This window comes from Chiloscyllium plagiosum, unplaced genomic scaffold, assembly GCF_037043375.1.
Source record: "Chiloscyllium plagiosum isolate Xiang-an unplaced genomic scaffold, Cpla_swu_hap1 HiC_scaffold_14, whole genome shotgun sequence".
Classification (NCBI taxonomy): Eukaryota; Metazoa; Chordata; class Chondrichthyes; order Orectolobiformes; family Hemiscylliidae; genus Chiloscyllium; species Chiloscyllium plagiosum.
This window is the reverse complement of record NW_028270152.1, coordinates 2,624,553-2,645,146: the sequence shown is the minus strand read 5'-3', so window position 1 is coordinate 2,645,146 and position 20,594 is coordinate 2,624,553. Positions and strand designations below refer to the sequence as shown.

Below are 20,594 nucleotides of genomic sequence, written 5' to 3'. Positions count from 1 at the left end.
CTGTCTCTGACTCATCCTTTCATCTCATCCTTTCAATCCAGCACTGTCTCTAATCCCACCAATGAGCCCACACACTCACCCCTCCCTGAGTATTACTGTAACAAAGTCAGGAGCAAACTCCATCCCCGATACACTGCTGTTACTGATCACTGTGCTCACACTCCCATTGGCAGTGACCAGCTCTCCTGGGTCAAGCCTGGGCTGGAACTTTACATAGAATCGTAGAACATTGAAACAGGCCATTCGGCCCATTTAGTCACTGTTATTGTTGATGCTCCACACCAGCCCCTTCTCTTTCTGCACATATCCCCATTGATACATTTCAATTTCTGCACCAGCTGAGGTTACCTTGAGGGTCTCTCCTTCCCAGACTCTTGCCTCGCCTGAGGCATATCCACCCCCCTGGTCATCTCTCTCTCTCTCTCTCTCTTGAAAGACAGAGTGGGAATGTAATCTGCTAAAATGAGTACAACTTTACCTTTTATTGATGTTTATCCAGCTTCATGCCTGCATGACTCACTTCCCCCACATCACCATGGTTACAGGCTCCACATTCTCACCTTTCTGTCTGACACGAGGAATGAGTTGATCATTGATCTGCAATGCCGCATGGACCAGTCCCCCACCGTCATTGTATAGAACTGGATCCAACCAGCAAAATGGACACCTCCTTCTCTTTGAAACCTTGATTCAGTCTAAAAGGAATAGACAATGTTAGAACGGCAACAGGGGGAAACCAGGAAATTATAGGCGGTGGCTTTACATCAGTGCTTGGGAAATTGTTGGAGAAGATTCTTAGGCACAACATTTTCTCACATGGAGAGAATTGCGGCTTTATTCAGGATAGTCAGCATGGCTTGTCTCACAAAGTAGACTGAGTTTTTTGAGGAAGTGAATGAAGACAATTGATGAGGGTAAGGCAGTTGATGTCTTCATAGACTTTAGCAAGGCCTTTGACAAGGTCTGTCTTGGTGGGCTGACCCAGACAATTACGTCACATGGGATCCACACTGTGTTGACAAGTTGGATATAAAATTGGCTTATGTTTAGGGTGAGAGGGGAAAGATATAAAAGAGACCTAAGGGGCAACTTTTTCACACAGAGGGTGGTACGTGTTTGGAATGAGCTGCCAGTGGAAGTGGTGGAGGCTGGTACAATTACAACATTTAAGAGGCATTTGGATGGGTATATGAATAGGAAGGGTTTGGAGGGATATGGGCCGGGTGCTGGCAGGTGGGACTAGGTTGGGTTGGGATATCTGGTCGGCATAGACGGGTTGGACCCAAGGCTCAGTTTCTGTGACTCAATGACTCAATGAGTCTGACATGATGCATTGTGCAAGGCCAACTACAAGAGGGAAGTTACAGTTAATGGCAGGACCCTTTGGAGCATTGACATACAGGGAGATGTTGGAGTGCAAGTTCATGGCTTCCTGAAAATGTCAACACAAGTGGATAAGGTGGGAAAGAAGGCATATGGCATGCCAGCCTTTATTGTCAGGGCCTGAGTGTCGAACTTTACTCAGATCACATTCGGAGTGTATGTGCAGTTCTGGCTCCCACGCTATAGGAAGGATGTGGAGGCTTTGGAGACGGTGCAGAGGAGGTTTTCATAGAACATAGAATAGCACAGCACAGTACAGGCCCTTCGGCCCTCAATGTTATGCTGACCTTTTATCCTACTCTACGATCAAACTAACCTTCATTTTACTATCGCCCATGTGCCTATCTAAGAGTCGCTTAAATGTCCCTAATGTATCTGACTCTACTCCCACCGCTGGCAGTGCATTCCACACACCCACCACTCTCTGAGTAAACAAAGAGACCTCTGACATCTCCCCTAAACCTTCCCCCAATTACCTTAAAATGATGCCCCCTCGTGATAGCCATTTCCTCCCTGGGGAAAAGTCTCTAGTGATCCTCTCTATCTCTGCCTCTCATCATCTTGTACCCCTCTATCAAGACACCCCTCATCCTTCTTCACTCCAATGAGAAAAGCCCAAGCTCCCTCAACCTTTCTTCATAAGACATGCCCTCCAGTCCAGGCAGCATCCTGGGAAATCTCCTCTGTACCCTCTCGAACGCTTCCACATCTTTCCCATAATGAGGCACCCAGAACTGAACACAATCTTACCATGTGTGGTCTAACCAGGGCTTTATAGAGCTGCAGCGTAATCTCACAGCTCTTAAACTCAATCCCCCTGCTAATGAAAGCCAGCACACAATGTGCCTTCTTAACAACCCTATCAACTTTTGGGGTAGCATGGTGGCCCAGTGGTTAGCACTGCTGCCTCACAGCACCAAGGACCCAGGTTCAATTCCAGTCTCAGGAGACTCTCTGTGTGGGGTTTGCACATTCTCCCCATGTCTGCGTAGTTTTCCTCCAGGTGCTCCGGTTTCCTCCCACAGCCCCAAGATGTGCAGGTCAGGTGAATTAGGTAAAAACAATGACTGCAGATGCTGGAAACCAGATTCTGGATCAGTGATGCTGGAAGAGCACAGCAGTTCAGGCAGCATCCAACGAGCAGCGAAATCGACGTTTCGGGCAAAAGCCCTTCATCAGGAATAAAGGCAGAGAGCCTGAAGTGTGGAGAGATAAGCTAGAGGAGGGTGGGGGTGGGGGTGGGGATAGAGTAGCATAGAGTACAATAGGTGAGTGGGGGAGGAGATGAAGGTGATAGGTCAGGGAGGAGAGGGTGGAGTGGATAGGTGGAAAAGGAGCTGGGCAGGTCGGACAAGTCTGGACAAGTCAAGGGGACAGTGTTGCTGGAGGTTAGAATCTAGGAGTGAATTGGTCATTCTAAATTGCCCATAGTGCTAGGTGCAATAGTCAGAGGGAAATGGGTCTGGGAGGGGGTTACTCTTCGGAGGGTCGGTGTGGACTTGTTGGGCCGAAGAGCCTGTTTCTACATTGTAGGGGAATTTAATCTAATCTAAACTTGGGTGGCAACTTTGAGGGATCTATGGACATAGACCCAGGATCCCTCTGCTCCTCTACACTGCCAAGAATCCTGCCTTTAACCCTGTAATCTGCATTCAAATTCCACCTTGCAAAATGAATCACTTCACACTTTTCCAGGTCGAACTCCATCTGCCACGTCTCAGCCCAGCTCTGTATCCTGTCATTGTCCCGTTGCAACCTGCAACAGCCCTCCACACTATCCATCACTTTCCCAACCCTCGTGTCTTCGGCAAACTTACTAACCCACCCTTCCACTTCCTCATCCAAGTCATTTATAAACATCACAAAGAGCAGAGGTCCCAGAACAGATCCCTGTGGAACACAACTGGTCACCAAGCTCCAGGCTGCATACTTTCCATCTACCACCACCCTCTGTCTTCTATGGGCCAGCCAATTCTGTATCCAGACAGCCAGGTCTCCCTGTGTCCCATGCCTCCTTACTTTCTGAATGAGCACATCATGGGGAACCTTATCAAACACCTTGCTAAAATTCATGTACACCACATCCATTGCTCTACCTTCATCAATGTGTTTTGACACATCCTCAAAGAATTCAGTAAGGTTTGTGAGGCATGACCTGCCCCTCACAAAGCCATGCTGACTATCTCTAATCAAACTATAGTTTTCCAATTAATCATAAATCCTGTCTCTCAGAATCCTCTCCAATAGTTTGCCCACCACTGACGTAAGACTGACTGCTCTGTAATTCCCAGGATTATCCCTATAGCCTTTCTTGAACAAGGGAATAGCATTTTCCACTGTCCAATCATCTGGCACTACTCCAGTGGACAGTGAGGACGCAAAGATCATCGCCAAAGACGCAGCAATTTCTTCCCTCACTTCCTGTAGGAACTTAGGGAATGTCCTCACACATCAAGGTACCTCTCACTCGTGAAACATCCCCTCCCTCCTCCAACACTCCCCTCCCTCCTCCAACACTCCCCTCCCTCCTCCAACACTCCCCTCCCTCCTCCAATACTCCCCTCCCTCCTCCAATACACCCCTCCCTCCTCCAATACTCCCCTCCCTCCTCCAATACTCCCCTACCTCTTCCAATACTCCCCTCCCTCCTCCAACACTCCCCCCTCCTCCAATACTCCCCTCCCTCCTCTAATACTCCCCTACCTCCTCCAATACTCCCCTACCTCCTCCAATACTCCCCTCCCTCCTCCAACACTCCCCTCCCTCCTCCAATACTCCTCTCCCTCCTCCAACACTCCCCTATCTCCTCCAATACTCCCCTCCCTCCTCCAATACTCCCCTCCCTCCTCTAATACTCCCCTCCCTCCTCCAATACTCCCCTCCCTCCTCCAATATACCCCTCCCTCCTCCAATACTCCCCTCCCTCCTCCAATACTCCCCTCCCTCCTCCAATACTCCCCTCCCTCCTCCAATACACCCCTCCTACCTCCAATACTCCCCTCCCTCCTCCAATACTCCCCTCCCTCCTCCAATACTCCCCTCCCTCCTCCAATATACCCCTCCCTCCTCCAATACTCCCCTCCCTCCTCCAATACTCCCCTCCCTCCTCCAATACACCCCTCCCACCTCCAATACTCCCCTCCCTCCTCCAATACTCCCCTCCCTCCTCCAATACTTCCCTACCTCCTCCAGTACACCCCTCCCTCCTCTAATACTCCCCTACCTCCTCCAGTACACCCCTCCCTCCTCCAATGCTCCCCACCTCCAATACTACCCCCTCCAATACACCCCACCTCCTCCAATACCCTCCTCCCTCCTCCAATACTCCCCTCCCTCCTCCAATACTCCCCTCCCTCCTCCTACTCCAGGCACAAGTTCCCTCCACTATCCCTCCTCTGCCCTACCCTCATTCTGTCCATCCTCTTGTTCCTCAAATTAGTGTAGAATGTGTTAGGGTTTTCCATAATCCTACCCGCTAAAGCTTTCTCATGCCCCCTTCTAGCTCTCCTAGTCCATTCTTCACTTCCTTCCTGGCTACCTTGTAACCCTCTAAAGCCCTGTCTGATCCTTGCATCCTCAACTTTAAGTAAGCTTCCTTCTTCCTCTTGACTAGATGTTCCACATCCCTTGTCACCCAAGGTTCCTTCACCCTACCATCCCTTCCTTATCTCAGTGGGACAAACCTATTCAGCACTATCAGCAAGTGCTTCCTAAACAAACTCCACATTTCTGTCATGCATCTGTTCCCAATTTAGTTTACCAGGATGTTGCCTGGATTACAACGTCTTAGTAAAAAGGAGAGGTTTAACCAAATTGAATTGTTTTCTCCAGAGTGTTGCAGTCTGAGGGCTGTGTATCAAAGTGTGAAGGAAATGGAGAGGGTGGATAGTCTGTGTTTTTTCCCAGGATGGAAATGTTAAATACCGTGGGCACAGGTTTAAGATGAGAGGGGGAACGTTTAAAGGAGATGAGAGGCAGGCAGAAATGGAGGAGGCTGGTACAATTACAACATTTAAAAGGCATCTGGATGGGTATATGAACAGGAAGGGTTTGGAGGGATATGGGCCGGGTACAGGCAGGTGGGACGAGATTGGGTTGGGATATCTGGTCGGCATAGATGGGTTGGACCGAAGGGTCTGTTCCGTGCTGTACATCTCCATGACTCTATATCCCTGGGATACCCAACTTTGGCAAAAGGCATCAGAGGTTAGATTAGATTTTTTTTTTAGATTAGGTTACATTACAGTGTAGAAACAGGCCCTTCGGCCCAACAAGTCCACACCGACCCGCCGAAGCGCAACCCACCCATACCCCTACATTTATCCCTTACCTAACACTACGGGCAATTTAGCATGGCCAATTCACCTGACCCGCACATCTTTGGACTGTGGGAGGAAACCGGAGCACCCGGAGGAAACCCACGCAGACACGGGGAGAACGTGCAAACTCTACACAGACAGTCGCCTGAGGCGGGAATTGAACCCGGGTCACAGGCGCTGTGAGGCAGCAGTGCTAACCACTGTGCCACCGTGCCGCCCAGGTTACTCACTCCCCACTCCCTTTAATATCTCACCCAGTCTAATCCCACTCTCCCCGCTCCCTTTAATATCCCACCCAGTCTAATCCCACTCTCCCCGCTCCCTTTACTATCCCACCCAGTCTAATCCCACTCTACCCCCTCACTCCCCGCTCCCTTTAATATCCCACCCAGTCTAATCCCACTCTCCCCGCTCCCTTTAATATCCCACCCAGTCTAATCCCACTCTACCCCCTCACTCCCCGCTCCCTTTAATATCCCACCCAGTCTAATCCCACTCTACCCCCTCACTCCCCGCTCCCTTTAATATCCCACCCAGTCTAATCCCACTCTACCCCCTCAGTCCCCACTCCCTTTAATATCCCACCCAGTCTACTCCCACTCTCCCCTCTCACTCCCCGCTCCCTTTAATATTCCACCCAGTCTAATCCCACTCTACCCCCTCAGTCCCCGCTCCCTTTAATATTCCACCCAGTCTACTCCCACTCTCCCCTCTCACTCCCCGCTCCCTTTAATATTCCACCCAGTCTAATCCCACTCTCCCCCCACTCTCCCCGCTCCCTTTAATATCCCACCCAGTCTACTCACACCCTCCCCCTCACTCCCCACTCCCTTTAATATCCCACCCAGTCTAATCCAACTCTCCTCCCTCCGTTTAGATTATTAGATTACATTACAGTGTGGAAACAGGCCCTTCGGCCCAACAAGTCCACACCGACCCGCCGAAGCGCAACCCACCCATACCCCTACATTTACTCCTTACCTAACACTACAGTCAATTTAGCATGGCCAATTCACCTGAAGTGCACATCTTTGGACTGTGGGAGAAAACCGGAGCACCCGGAGGAAACCCACACAGACACTGGGAGAATGCGCAAACTCCACACAGTCAGTCGCCTGAAGCGGGAATTGAACCCGGGTCTCAGGCGCTGTGAGGCAGCAGTGCTAACCACTGTGCCACCTTGCCACTCTCCCCACTCACTTTAATATCCCACGCAGTCTTATCCCACTCTCCCCCCTCATTCCCCACTCCCTTTAATATCCCACCGAGTCTAATCCCACTCTCCCCACTCACTCCCCACTCACTTTAATATCCCACCCAGTCTTATCCCACTCTCCCCCCCCCACTCCCCACTCCCTTTAATATCCCACCCAATCAAATCCCACTCTCCCCCCTCACTCCCCACTCCCTTTAATATCCCACCCAGTCTAATCCCACTCTCCCTCTCACTCCCCACTCCCTTCAATATCCCACCCAGTCTAATCCCACTCTCCCCCTCACTCCCTGCTCCCTTTAATATCCCACCCAGTCTAAACCCACTCTCCCCCTCACTCCCCGTTCCCTTTAATATCCCACCCAGTCTGATCCCACTCTCCCCCCCTCACTCCCCACTCCCTTTAATATTCCACCCAGTCTAATCCCACTCTCCCCCTCACTCCCCGTTCCCTTTAATATTCCACCCAGTCTAATTCCACTCTCCCCCCCTCACTCCCCACTCCCTTTAATATTCCACCCAGTCTGATCCCACTCTCGCCCCTCAATCCCCCTTCCTTTAATATCCCTCCCAGTCTGATCCCACTCTTCCCCCCCCTCTCCACACTCCCTTTAATATCCCACCAAGTCTAATCCCACTCTCACCCTCACTCCCCATTCCCTTTAATATCCCACCCAGTCTAATCCCACTCTCCCCCTCACTCCCCACTACCTTTAATATCCCCCCCAGTCTAATCCCACATTCCCCCTCACTCCCCGCTCCCTTTAATATCCCCCCCAGTCTGATCCCACTCTCGCCCCTCAATCCCCACTCCCTTTAATGTCCTACCCAGTCTGATCCCACTCTCCCCCCCTCACTCCCCATTCCCTTTAATATCCCACCAAGTCTAATCCCGGTCTCCCCCCTCACTCCCCACTCCCTTCAATATCCCCCCCAGTCTGATCCCACTTTCCCCCTCACTCCCCACTCCCTTTAATATCCCACCAAGTCTAATCCCGGTCTCCCCCCTCACTCCCCACTTCCTTTAATAACCCCCCCCAGTCTGATCCCACTCTCCCCCTCACTCCCCACTCCCTTTAATGTCCTACCCAGTCTGATCCCACTCTCCCCCCCTCACTCCCCATTCCCTTTAATATCCCACCAAGTCTAATCCCGGTCTCCCCCCTCACTCCCCACTCCCTTCAATATCCCCCCCAGTCTGATCCCACTTTCCCCCTCACTCCCCACTCCCTTTAATATCCCACCCAGTCTCATCCCACTCTCCCCCCTCACTCCCCACTCCCTTTACTATCCCACCCAGTCTGATCCTATGTGGTTCCTTCCAGACCTGCAGCAGCTGGGGAATGAATGAATTGTGAGACGAGCTTTTCTTCCACTGGAACTGTTTCTGCTGTCAGCCGCGCTGTCAATAGTTAAAAATGTGTGATTATGACCTTTTAACAGAATCATTGATAGGCTGAGGGCATCTGCCAGGGCAAGTGCGAGGCTGTGGGTGTTGCTGGCTGCCCAGCATTTATTACCCATCTTATAATAATTATGGAGTTATGGAGTGAAACAGCATAGAAACAGACCCTTTGGCCCAACTCGTCCATGCCGACTAGAATTCCCATAAGACCATAAGACCATAAGACATAGGAGTGGAAGTAAGGCCATTCGGCCCATCGAGTCCACTCCGCCATTCAATCATGGCTGATGCGCATTTCAGCTCCACTTACCAGCGTTCTCCCCGTAGCCCTTAATTCCTCTAGACAACAAGAATTTATCAATCTCGACCTTGAAGACATTTAGCGTCCCAGCTTCCACTGCACTCCGTGGCAATGAATTCCACAGGCCCACCACTCTCTGGCTGAAGAAATGTCTCCGCATTTCTGTTCTGAAATGACCCCCTCTAATTCTAAGGCTGTGTCCACGGGTCCTAGTCTCCTCGTTTAACTGAAACAATTTCCTAGCATCCACCTTTTCCAAGCCATGTATTATTTTGTACGTCTCTATTAAGTCTCCCCTTAATCTTCTAAACTCCAACGAATACAATCCCAGTATCCTCAGCCGTTCCTCATATGTTAGACCTGTCATTCCAGGGATCATCCGTGTGAATCTCCGCTGGACACGTTCCAGTGCCAGTATGTCCTTCCTGAGGTGTGGGGACCAAAACTGGACACAGTACTCCAAATGGGGCCTAACCAGAGCTTTATAAAGTCTTAGTAGTACATCTCTGCTTTTATATTCCAACCCTCTTGAGATAAGAGACAACATTGCATTCGCTTTCTTAATCACGGACTCAACCTGCATGTTTACCTTTAGAGAATCCTCGACTAGCACTCCCAGATCCCTTTGTGCTTTGGCTTTATTAATTTTCTCACCATTTAGAAAGTAGTCTATGCTTTTATTCTTTTTGCCAAAGTGCAAGACCTCGCACTTGCTCACGTTAAATTCCATCAGCCATTTCCTGGACCACTCTCCCAACCTGTCAAGATCCTTCTGCAGCCTCCCCACTTCCTCAGTACTACCTGCCTGTCCACCTAACTTCGTATCATCGGCAAACTTTGCTAGAATGCCCCCGGTTCCCTCATCCAAATCATTAATATATAATGTGAACAGCTGTGGCCCCAGCACCGAACCCTGCGGGACACCGCTCGTCACCGGCTGCCATTCTGAAAAAGAACCTTTTATCCCAACTCTCTGCCTTCTGTTAGACAGCCAATCCTCAATCCATCCCAGCAGCTCACCTCGAATACAATGGGCCCTCACCTTGCTCAGCAGCCTCCCAAACTAACTTCGTCCCATTCTCCTGTGATTAGCCCGTATCCCTCGAAGCCAATCCTGTCCATGTGCCTATCCAAATGTCGTTTAAACACTGTAATTGTACCAGCCTCCACCACTTCCTCTGGCAGCTCATTCCATACACCACACACACCCAGTTTGGGTTCCCCCATGGCCACCCAGCTCCTGACTGCATTCTAGCCTTGGGTCAAACATGGACAAGAGAGCTGCATTCCAGAAGGGAGGGAAGAGGGACAGCCCTTAACATCAAGACTGTGTTTGACCAAATGTGGCCTCAAGGAGACCTGGCAAAAGTGGAATCATTGAGTGTCAGGGGGTAAACATTCCACTGGTCAGTCATACCTGACACACAGGAAGATGGTTGTGGTTGTTGGTCAGTCATCTCAGCTCCAGGACATCTCTGCAGGAGTCCCACAGGGTAGCGTCCTGGGCCCAACCATCTTCAGCTGCTTCATCAATGACCTTCCCTCCATAAGGTCAGAAATGGGGATGGTCACTGATGATTGCACAATGTTCAGCACCATTCACGACTCCTCAGATACCGAAGCAGTCTGTGTTCAAATACAGCAAGATCTGTACAATACCCAGGCTTGGGCTGACAAGTAGGAGAAAGTGAGGACTGCAGATGCTGGAGATCAGAGCTGAAAAATGTGTTGCTGGAAAAGCGCAGCAGGTCAGGCATCATCAAAGGAGCAGGAGAATCGACGTTTCGGGCATAAGCCCTTCTTCAGGATTCGTCGATTCTCCTGCTCTTTGATGCTGCCTGACCTGCTGCGCTTTTCCAGCAACACATTTTTCAGCTTTGGGCTGACAAGTGGCAAGTAACATCATGCCACACAAATGCCAGGCTATGACCATCTTCAATAAGAGACCATCAATCCACAGCCCCTTGGCATTCAATGGTGTTCACATCACTGAATCCCCCACTATCAACAACTTAGCAGTTACCATTGTCTAGAAACTGGATTGGACTCACCCCATAAACACAGCGGCTACAAGAACAGGTCAGAGATTGGGAATACTGCGGTGAGTAACTCCCCTCCTGACTCCCTGAAGTCTGTCCACCATCTACAAGGCACCAGTCAGGAGTGGGATGGAATACTCCGCACTTGCCCTGGATGGGGGCAACTCCAACAACGCTCAAGAAGCTCAACACCATCCAGGACAAAGCAGCCGCTTGATTGGCCCCACATCCACAAGCACCCACTCCCTCCCCCACCCACACTCAGTAACAGCAGTGTGTACCATCTACAAGATGCACTGCAGAAACTCACCAAAGATCCTCAGACAGCACCTTCCAAACCCACAGCCACTTCCATCTAGAAGGACAAGGGCAGCAGATACATGGGAACACCATCTCCTGCAAGTTCCCCTCCAAACCACTCACCATCCTGACCTGGAAATATATCGCTTTTCCTCCACTGCCCCTGGGTCAGAATCCTGGAATTCCCTCCCTAAGGGCATCGTGGGTCTATCCACAGCACATGGACTGCAGCGGGTCAAGAAAGCAGCTCACCCCCTCCTTCTCAAGGGGCAACTAGGGATGGGTAATAAATGCTGGGCCCAGCCAGCGATGCCTATGTCCCACTAAAAAATGAATAATTTGTTTTTAAAAAACCTCTGTGTGAAAATGTTACCCCTCAGGTCCCTTTTATATTTTTCCCCCTTCATCTTAATCCTATGCCCTCTAGTTCTGGACTACCCCACCCCAGGGAAGAGACTTTATCTATTTATCCGATCCATGTCCCTGATGATTTTATAAACCTCTATAAGGTCACCCCTCAGCCTCTAACGCTCCAGGGAAAACGACCCCAGCCTCTCCATATAGCTCAAACCCTCCAGAACTGGTAATCTCCTTGTAAATTCTTGTGGCATCCTTTCCAACTTAATAACATCCTTCCAATAGCAGGGATTGAGAAGGTGGGGGTGAGCTGTCTGCATGATCCGCTGCAGTCCATGTGCTGTGGGTTGACCCACAATGCCCTGAGGGAGGGAATTCTGTTGATTGGTGCTCGCTCATCCAGACCTACCACTTAGAAAGTTGAATGATCCAATCAGATGTTTCCGACAAGAAAATCATTTGTTAAGGAGAAACCCGAGAAATATTTCTAATGCAGGAACGTCCAGGTGAAGAGATGGGTCAGTAAACGTTGTTGTGTTTTGGGTGAGCCCTGAAGGAGATGGAGTTGCCCCATTGACCTCTCTCTCTCTCTCTCTCTCTCTCCCTCTCTCTCTCCCTCATTCTCACTCGCTCCCCCTCCCTCTCTCTCTCTCTCTCCCTCATTCTCACTCTCTCTCCCTCCCTCTCTCTCTCTCCCTCATTCTCACTCTCTCCCCCCCCTCTCTCTTTCCCTCTTCCCCTCCTCCTTCTCCCCCACCTCTCTCCCCCACTCTCTCTCTCCTTCTCCCCTCCCCTCTCTCCTTCTCCCCTCCCCTCTCTCCCTCTCACTCCCCCTCTCTCTCTCTCTCTCTCTCCCCCTCCCTCCATTTGCAGGTGGTCTATTTCACGGCTCTGTTCCCCTATCTCGTTCTGGTCATCCTCCTTGCCCATGGCGTCTCATTACCAGGAGCTCTGGACGGCATCATTTATTATTTGAAACCTGATTGGTCCAAGCTTGGTGAAGCTCAGGTAACCATTGTGTATTCGCTTCCCCTCACCGTCGTGATTTTTTTTTCTGTCTCTTCCCCTCGTCCTCCTTCTGAATCTCGCAGTGTTTCCCTAATTCGATTGCATTGGGCTGAAATCTTTCCTCTTGTATGTTTTGACTATTGGCCAGTTCCCTGTTGGTGAAGTTATTGGGAAGCTGCTGTGAAATGACTAGGAGCATTGCCTCGTCCTCCTGTAACATAATGCAGTTTGTCAGAAATATAATTTGTTGTTGATGATGTTGGGTTTTTTTTAGGTTTCTTTAATTCAAACCCATGGACTGGCCGCCCCATATTGCTTCCACACATGCTGCTGTTGGTTTATAGAATGTTTTATTTTACTTGATTTCTCTTGAAGGTTTGGATTGATGCAGGAACCCAGATCTTTTTCTCATATGCGATTGGATTAGGAGCACTCACAGCACTAGGCAGCTACAATCGTTTTCACAACAACTGCTACAGGTAACCTAGCAACACAGGAGATACACTTTGTTCATTACTTTTCTCTCCAAAGAAACAGTCCATTTTGGGTGTTTTCGCAAGTGGAAGGGGATGCTGTGGAAGGATGGGACCAGCTCCCTGGTGTCAGCAAGCGTTGTTCTTGTATCTGTGATGTGTGCAACTCACAGACTGACCTCTGCCCCCTGCCCATGTAGTCACCCCCATGCCCTTCACCCTCAGGCCCCCCCACCCAGCAAACCCTGGGAGGTACATCACCTAAACATAGTGGGGAGCAAGCAGCATATTCCCCTTGTTCATGGCTACCCTCCCCCGCCCCCCCCCGCCCCCCGCGGGGGTGTGCTGCGTGTGAGTGATTGACAGCTACAGATACGTGGCCTGAGGAACTGGGGTGGGTGGGCGAGGGAGGGGATTGTAGTGGGGACGCGTAGGGTAACGCTGGCTCTTACCAGGACAGCTGTTCCGCTGTGGGAGCCAGCACTGAAAGCCAAGTGGACTCTGGTCCAGACTGAAAAGCTGAAGATGATGGCGTATGCCAGAGCAAAGAGAAACTGAGGATTGGCAGAGATCAAAGCCATTAGGGTCATTCACCTTTATCCTTAACCACGTGTCAGTGCTGGGCAGACCCACCCCCAGCCATTCTCTAAACAGCAATGTCCTACAGCCTGGCAATATATTGCAGGAGAGAGGGGAGCTCGCTGTCTGAGGAGGGACAATCCCAGTTCCCACACAGTGGTCTGAACCACGTTGGGCTACAAGATGGTGGAGGGTGATGGAAACCTGGGAAATGGAGCCCTATCAATGTCCTGAGGAGGGACCAGCAGAGAGGGCGCTATGTAAGATGGAAAGCGCTCCCGGGCACAGACCTGTTTGAGGGAGGGCCACGTATCTGCCTACTGTAGCTGCCAATCACTGCCATTGGTGTTTGTCACAGGGAATTCTCATTCCCCCATAACGATAGGAATCCTTCAGAAAAATGCTGGGCTGAACCCTGGGCAGGAGCCACACAGAGGAAGGTGTGCTGTGTTCCTTTTTCCTGTCATGAGTCTGACTCCGAGCTGACAGCAGCAGTACTGGGATCCAGCACAGCCCCTCAGTGATGATGTGTGCGGTACCTGAACCCAGCCTGAAACCAGGAGAGCTGCACACCCATTACACACCTCCCTACTATTGGCACAGTGCCCAGTACCCCGGATGGGTGCTACCTCTCTGATTAAATATGTTTGTACATTAGCCGTAGACTCTGACAGCATAAGAGGAGGCCATTTGGCCCAACATGTCTGACCATGCTCATTGAAAGAGTTTTCCAAAGGATCCCACTTTCTTCAGCTCTTCCTCATGGTCCTGGGATTCTCTTCCTTCCAGTATTTCCCCAGCTGCCCTTTTTGAATGTTTCCGTTGAATCAGTTTCCTCTGCCCTCTCCTGGCACTGAGCCCCTGGCCACCACGACTCACTGCTTCCAAATTCAGCTGTTTATTGAGAAGAACAGAAAAGTGGTCGCTTGTAAGAAATCCTTCAATTCTGGATCATTCCTCTGCTGGGAGTGAGTGAGTGATTCTGGGTATGAATCACCAGGTTACTGTGCAGCACAATCAGGAGATGATGTTCTCCCCAACTCCCACTGTCTAGTTATGGATAGCGACGGCTGTTTTTGAGATTAACACATTGTGAATATTTCCAACTGTGACATTTGGTCAGCTCTTACACAACCAATTGGACAGAACCTACCCCCACCCACCCACCCAGCCCTGTCTGAGCAATAGGAGCCCCCTGACTCCACTTCACCTGAAGTGTGCATCTAACTGTGCTCCTGTTCCAATCTCCTGGAAGATCACTAGTGACTGGGCTGTCCCTGTCTGTGTCATTTACTGATACACACTCATGGCCATCTTCATCTTCACCTCACTCCTGAGGACAAATCTGTCCAGCTCAGTCTGGAGGTTCTCAATGTCTTTGGGACTCAGTTCTTGAGGTGCTGTATATCCCGTTGGGTTCTGCACCTTGCGGTTGGCAGTTCTGGGACAGGAGCTAACATCGCAATTCTACAGGAGCAAAAGCAACAAGAGATGCATTTTCCTGGGATTTTTCGACCAGGTCCAGGGATGGATGGGGTGGCCATGCTTTATCAGAAGGTTTTTTAGGTTCTCTTATATTGTTCAACGTCTAATGTTCTACTTTGCCGACCTACCTATCTGCTGTATTTTATTAGCCTGTTTAAAGCTAAGATCTAGTGTTTATGCAAAACCCTGAGCTTCCAGGAACTTGGCCTTCACCTGCAGGTAAGATGACCAGGTGATGGAGGACATTGTGCTGTCCACACTCACTTCCTCATCCAACCCTTACCCTCCACATCCTCCTGGCCTACCCTCTTCCACTTCCAGCCAGCTTCATCACCTCAACCCAACCTCCTCACCAACTCACCCTCCTTCTTCAACACACTCTGCACATCCAACCCTATCTCTTCTTCATCTGACAACCCACCTTCTACATCCTCCCAGCCCAACAACCTCCTCATCTTGATCCAACCTCCTCCTCCCAGCAGCTATACAAATGCAAGGAGAAACTTCATCTTCATCAGCCTTTCATGCCCTAACCCTAACCCCAACCCTGAACCTAACCTTGACCCTAACCCCAACCCTGAACCTAACCCTGATCCTAACTCCAACCCTAAACCTAACCTAACCCTCTCCCTCACCCTAACCCTAACCCTGACCCTGACCCTAATCCTATCCCTAACCTAACCCTGATCCTAACCCCCAACCCTAACCTAACCCTAACCCTGACCCTCACCCCAACCCTGACCCTCACCTCAACCCTGAACCTAACCCTGACCCTAACCCCAACCCTAACCCTAACCTAACCCTGACCCTCACCCCAACCTGACCCTAACCCGAACCCTAACCCCTGATCTCGCTGTCCCTTTCTCAGGATTTTGTTAATTTGGGGGTAATTCTGTGATGAATCATTGAGTAATTCCTGTCTATGTGTGGCCATTCAGATTCTGTGTGGCTTTAACCCAAATCAACTCTAGACCCCAAAATGAATTCAAACCCCGGAGTCTGAGAGGAGATTTTTGTTTTCGCTGGTTGGATCGTTGTTTGAAATAGTGAACTGCATTGCTTCAGTCGATCTACAGTGAGAGAACGTTTGCCTCTCGATAACACAGTGGCAGTCCTGCATATTCCCTCCCCCCACCCGTGTTACCTGCATGAGTGATGATTGTCTTATTAACCAATTATTGACAAGTATTTTTCTGCACCTCATCACTTTCTCCGGTAAATTCGAGCCGATGCACCTATTGTGCATCACATGCCAGCCTTTCCTGACCCACATTGTCCTTGCATCACTCTCACTATCTGACCACAGTCTGCTTCTCGACAGGTCACTGGGTGACCGATTGCAGACACCCTGGAGGAGGGGCTGCTGGGACTGAGCTTTCCCCCTTCACCCCAGGTTAAGGGTCACTGAGGGGGGCTGGAGCTGGTGGTGTCTGACTGGGGGAACTGGCACTGAAAGTAGGATTTGTGCTGGTCCCCCAGCACTGTCCACCTTCGGACAAGACAGCGTAGGCTCGAGGAATAGTGGCAGTTCTCCAAATGAAAACTGCAAAACAAAAGCTAACAAATGAACTGTTGGATTGTCATAAAATCCTAACTGATTCACTACTGTCCTTTAGGGAAGGAAATCCTTACCCAATCTGGGCCTATTGTGTGGCCATTCAGATTCTGTGTGGCTCCAGACCCACAGCAATGGGGTTGATTTCGAACTGCCCCTCTGAAATGATGGAACACCTCCCCCCCCCCCCCCACCCCCAACCCATTGCGCTGCACATTCTGAGTGGACAGGGAGAGTGTGTGTGTCACATGCTCCTGGTAATGATGACCTTCAGAAAGGTTTGTGGTTGTTGGGGGTTTTACATCATGATGCACCAATCCTTCGGGAATATTCAGTGCAGGACCATGGAATGGAGTGGAGTGAGTGTCCTTTCCCTGTCCTTCTTGGACAGTCTCAGCAGTCTCACCGATTGTGTCTGTACATCAGTGAGAGTCGGCCCTTTAACCCCATACTCTCTGCCGCCCTGCTACAGTGGTCTGCCCGATGTGGATCTGACCTTGTTCACCCCAGTGAACAAGATTAGTCTCTGTTTTCTTGGACACAGAGAACACCTTAAGAACAAACTCAAGCCAATGTATACCAGGTCCGGTATATTCCCGCAGTGAGAGAGAGCTGAATGACTGCACAGCCAGTAGATGCTGATCCACACGCAGCAAGACACTGTCTCTGTCCAAGTCCCACGCTAAGTGAGAGAGAACTCACTCTCCCAGGTTTATCTTCATGGATTGATGGGGTTTATGTTTCTGAGATTGGGATCTGTACAGACCTCTGAAAAGGTTGGCATTTTCCGGTAAATGTTTGGGTTTATGCTGAAGGTCCCTTGGCATCAGCTGGAAGGGTCGGAATATTGTGGGGTACCAGCTGGAACCATCACCTTCCTCCTGTATGGCCCTCCGATAAGAGGCAGTCCAATCACAATCAGCGACTAAAGCATAGTCAGCTCAGGGGGAGCACCCAGCAGTCTGTGTGTGAGACTGTGGAGAGACCTAGAGACAGGTCTGTGTCAGTGCAGAGTTACCTGTGGACAGGTATAAGTCAGTGTGGAGTTACCTGTAGACAGGTATGAGTCAGTGTGGAGTCACCTGTGGACAGGTATGAGTCAGTGTGGAGTCACCTGTAGACAGGTATGAGTCAGTGCAGAATTACCTGTAGACAGGTATGAGTCAGTGCGGAGTTACCTGTAGACAGGTGTGTCGCAGTGCAGAGTTACCTGTAGACAGGTCTGAGTCAGTGTGGAGTTACCCGTAGACAGGTCTGAGTCAGTGTGGAGTTACCCGTAGACAGGTGTGTCGCAGTGCGGAGTTACCTGTAGACAGGTGTGTCGCAGTGCAGAGTTACCTGTAGACAGGTCTGAGTCAGTGTGGAGTTACCTGTGGACAGGTCTGAGTCAGTGCGGAGTTACCTGTGGACAGGTATGAGTCAGTATGGAGTTCCCTGTACACAGGTCTGAGTCAATGCGGAGTTACCTGTGGACACGTCTGAGTCAGTGCAGAGTTACCTGTAGACAGGTGTGTCGCAGTGTGGAGTTATTTGTAGTCAGGTCTGAGTCAGTGTGGAGTTACCTGTGGACAGGTCTGAGTCAGTGTGGAGTCACCTATGGACAGGTATGAGTCACTGTGGAGTCACCTGTGGACAGGTATAAGCCAGTGTGGAGTTACCTGTGGACAGGTCTGAGTCAGTGTGGAGTCACCTGTGGACAGGTATGAGTCAGTGTGGAGTCACCTGTAGACAGGTATGAGTCAGTGCAGAATTACCTGTAGACAGGTATGTCGCAGTGTGGAGTTACCTGTAGACAGGTATGTCGCAGTGTGGAGTTACCTGTAGACAGGTATGAGTCAGTGCAGAGTTACCTGTAGACAGGTATGTTGCAGTGTGGAGTTACCTGTAGACAGGTCTGAGTCAGTGCAGAGTGAACTGTAGACAGGTCTGAGTCGGTGTGGAGTTACCTGTAGACAGATCTGAGTTGGTGTGGAGTTATCTGTAGACGGGTCTGAGTCAGTGGAGAGTTACCTGTAGACAGGTCTGAGTCGGTGTGGAGTTACCTGTAGACAGATCTGAGTTGGTGTGGAGTTATCTGTAGACGGGTCTGAGTCAGTGGAGAGTTACCTGTAGACAGGTCTGAGTCAGTGCAGAGTTACCTGTAGACAGGTCTGAGTCAGTGCGGAGTTACCTGTAGACAGGTATGAGTCAGTGTGGAGTTATCTGTAGACAGGTCTAAGTCAGTGCAGAGTTACCTGTACACAGGTCTGAGTCAGTGCGGAGTTACCTGTAGACAGGTATGAGTCAGTGCGGAGTTACCTGTAGACAGGTATGAGTCAGTGCAGAGTTACCTGTAGACAGGTCTGAGTTGGTGTGGAGTTACCTGTAGACAGATCTGAGTCGGTGTGAAGTTATCTGTAGACAGGTCTGAGTCAGTGCAGAGTTACCTGTAGACAGGTATGACTTTGAGTGAATTTTCTCCCTCTTCCTCGGCAGTGACAGCGTTGTACAATTAATCAAGCTGTTATGTTTGGATATTTCTTTGTACAGTTGTGATTTTTTGATGCCCTCCGCTGAATGGTAACGTTACCGTCCCTCGTTCTCCCTCTCTCACTATCCCTCTGAGTGGGATTGGAATCTGTTTGGAACGTGTTCGGTGTGAGCCACCTGTTCCTGGTGGGAATCCTGAGTTTGTGTTTGGTGCTGCTGTTGGCCTCAGCAGCATATCTGCTCTTTATCAATACCACGTTATCTCTGTCTGTTACTAATGTGCTCTTGTGTGTGTCCAATCCTTCCTGTACCCTTAACTGCTTCGGGCCTTTGCAGCCAAAGAGTATGTATTCCTGAGTGTCTCCACAGGCTGTTCTGCTACCAGACATAAACCGGTAACACCTTCAATTCTGATTTTATTATCTTGGGTCTGTAGTCAGGTTTGGATGAGCTCATTAAAGCGGGTGTGTACCTCTGCGGGTTGGGGGGAGTGGGAATTTCCTCCTCTGGGCTAAGTATTTAAAGGAGTTGTAAATTTGGAACTTGATTTGAACTTCCTGCTGCAAGACGATAACTCCGCCTGTATCTGCGTGCTTTGTTTGCAGAGATGCATACCTCCTGGCTCTGATTAACAGCACCACCAGCTTCTTCTCAGGGTTTGTTGTGTTCTCTGTACTTGGTTTTATGGCGTCGGAACAAGGGATGGACATCTCCAAAGTGGCTGAGTCTGGTGAGAGCACACACAGTGAGCAGCAGAATACAGAGCTGTCAAAACTGGGAAGGGACTTACCATCACATCTCCCTTCAGCTTCCAGAGGGACACGGTTAACTGTCATCATGACATTAGGCTTGAGGAACCAGAGAGACACTTGGGGGAGACACCCAATAGAACCAACTTGGGATGGGCTGAGATGTCATTAGGGTAACAGGAGATTGGATATAGCTTGGGCCTGGCTTGGAGATGTAGTCATAGAGATGTACAGCACAGAAATAGACCCTTCAGTGCAACTCGTCCATACCGGCCAGATATCCCAACCCAATCTAGTCCCACCTGCCAGCACCCGGTCCATATCCCTCCAAACCCTTCCTATTCTTATACCCTTCCAAATGCCTTTTAAATGTTGCAATTGTACCAGCCTCCACCACTTCCTCTGGGAGCTCATTCCATAGCCGTACCACCCTCTGTGTGAAAAAGTTGCCCCTTAGGTCTCTTTTATATATTTCCCCTCTCACCCTAAACCTAGCCTTCTACTTCTGGACTCCCCGACCCCAGGGAAAAAGACCTTGTCTATTTATCCTATCTGTGCCCCTCATTTTATAAACCTCTATAAGACCTTAAGAATTAGGAGTGAAAGTAAGGCCATTCGGCCCATCGAGTCCACTCCGCTATTCAATCATGGCTGATGGGCATTTTAACTCCACTTAACCGCACTCTCCCCGTATCCCTTAATTCCTTACGAGATTAAGAATTTATCAATCTCTGCCTTGAAGACATTTAACGTCTCGGCCTCCACTGTGCTCCATGGCAATGAATTCCACAGGCCCACCACTCTCTGGCTGAAGAAATGTCTCCTGATTTCCATTCTAAAGTGACCCCTGCTAATTCTAAGGCTGTGCCCACGGGTCCTAGTGTCTCTGCCTGACAGGAACAAATTCCCAGCATCCACCCTTTCTAAGTCATGCATTATCTTGTAAGTTTCTATTAGAT

General features: G+C 50.1%; 1 protein-coding gene across 2 annotated transcripts in view; it reads left to right on the top strand.

The window, feature by feature from the left end:
* The window catches only part of LOC122559229 (sodium- and chloride-dependent creatine transporter 1-like), a 132,059-nt gene that overhangs the window by 69,869 nt on the left and 41,596 nt on the right, over positions 1-20,594 (top strand). For both annotated transcript variants that reach the window (XM_087994027.1, XM_087994028.1), the window contains 3 exons: positions 12,191-12,325; positions 12,701-12,804; positions 19,492-19,616. In XM_087994027.1, the coding sequence (XP_087850153.1) occupies positions 12,191-12,325; positions 12,701-12,804; positions 19,492-19,616 (364 nt within the window). The remainder of the gene's footprint in view (positions 1-12,190; positions 12,326-12,700; positions 12,805-19,491; positions 19,617-20,594) is intronic.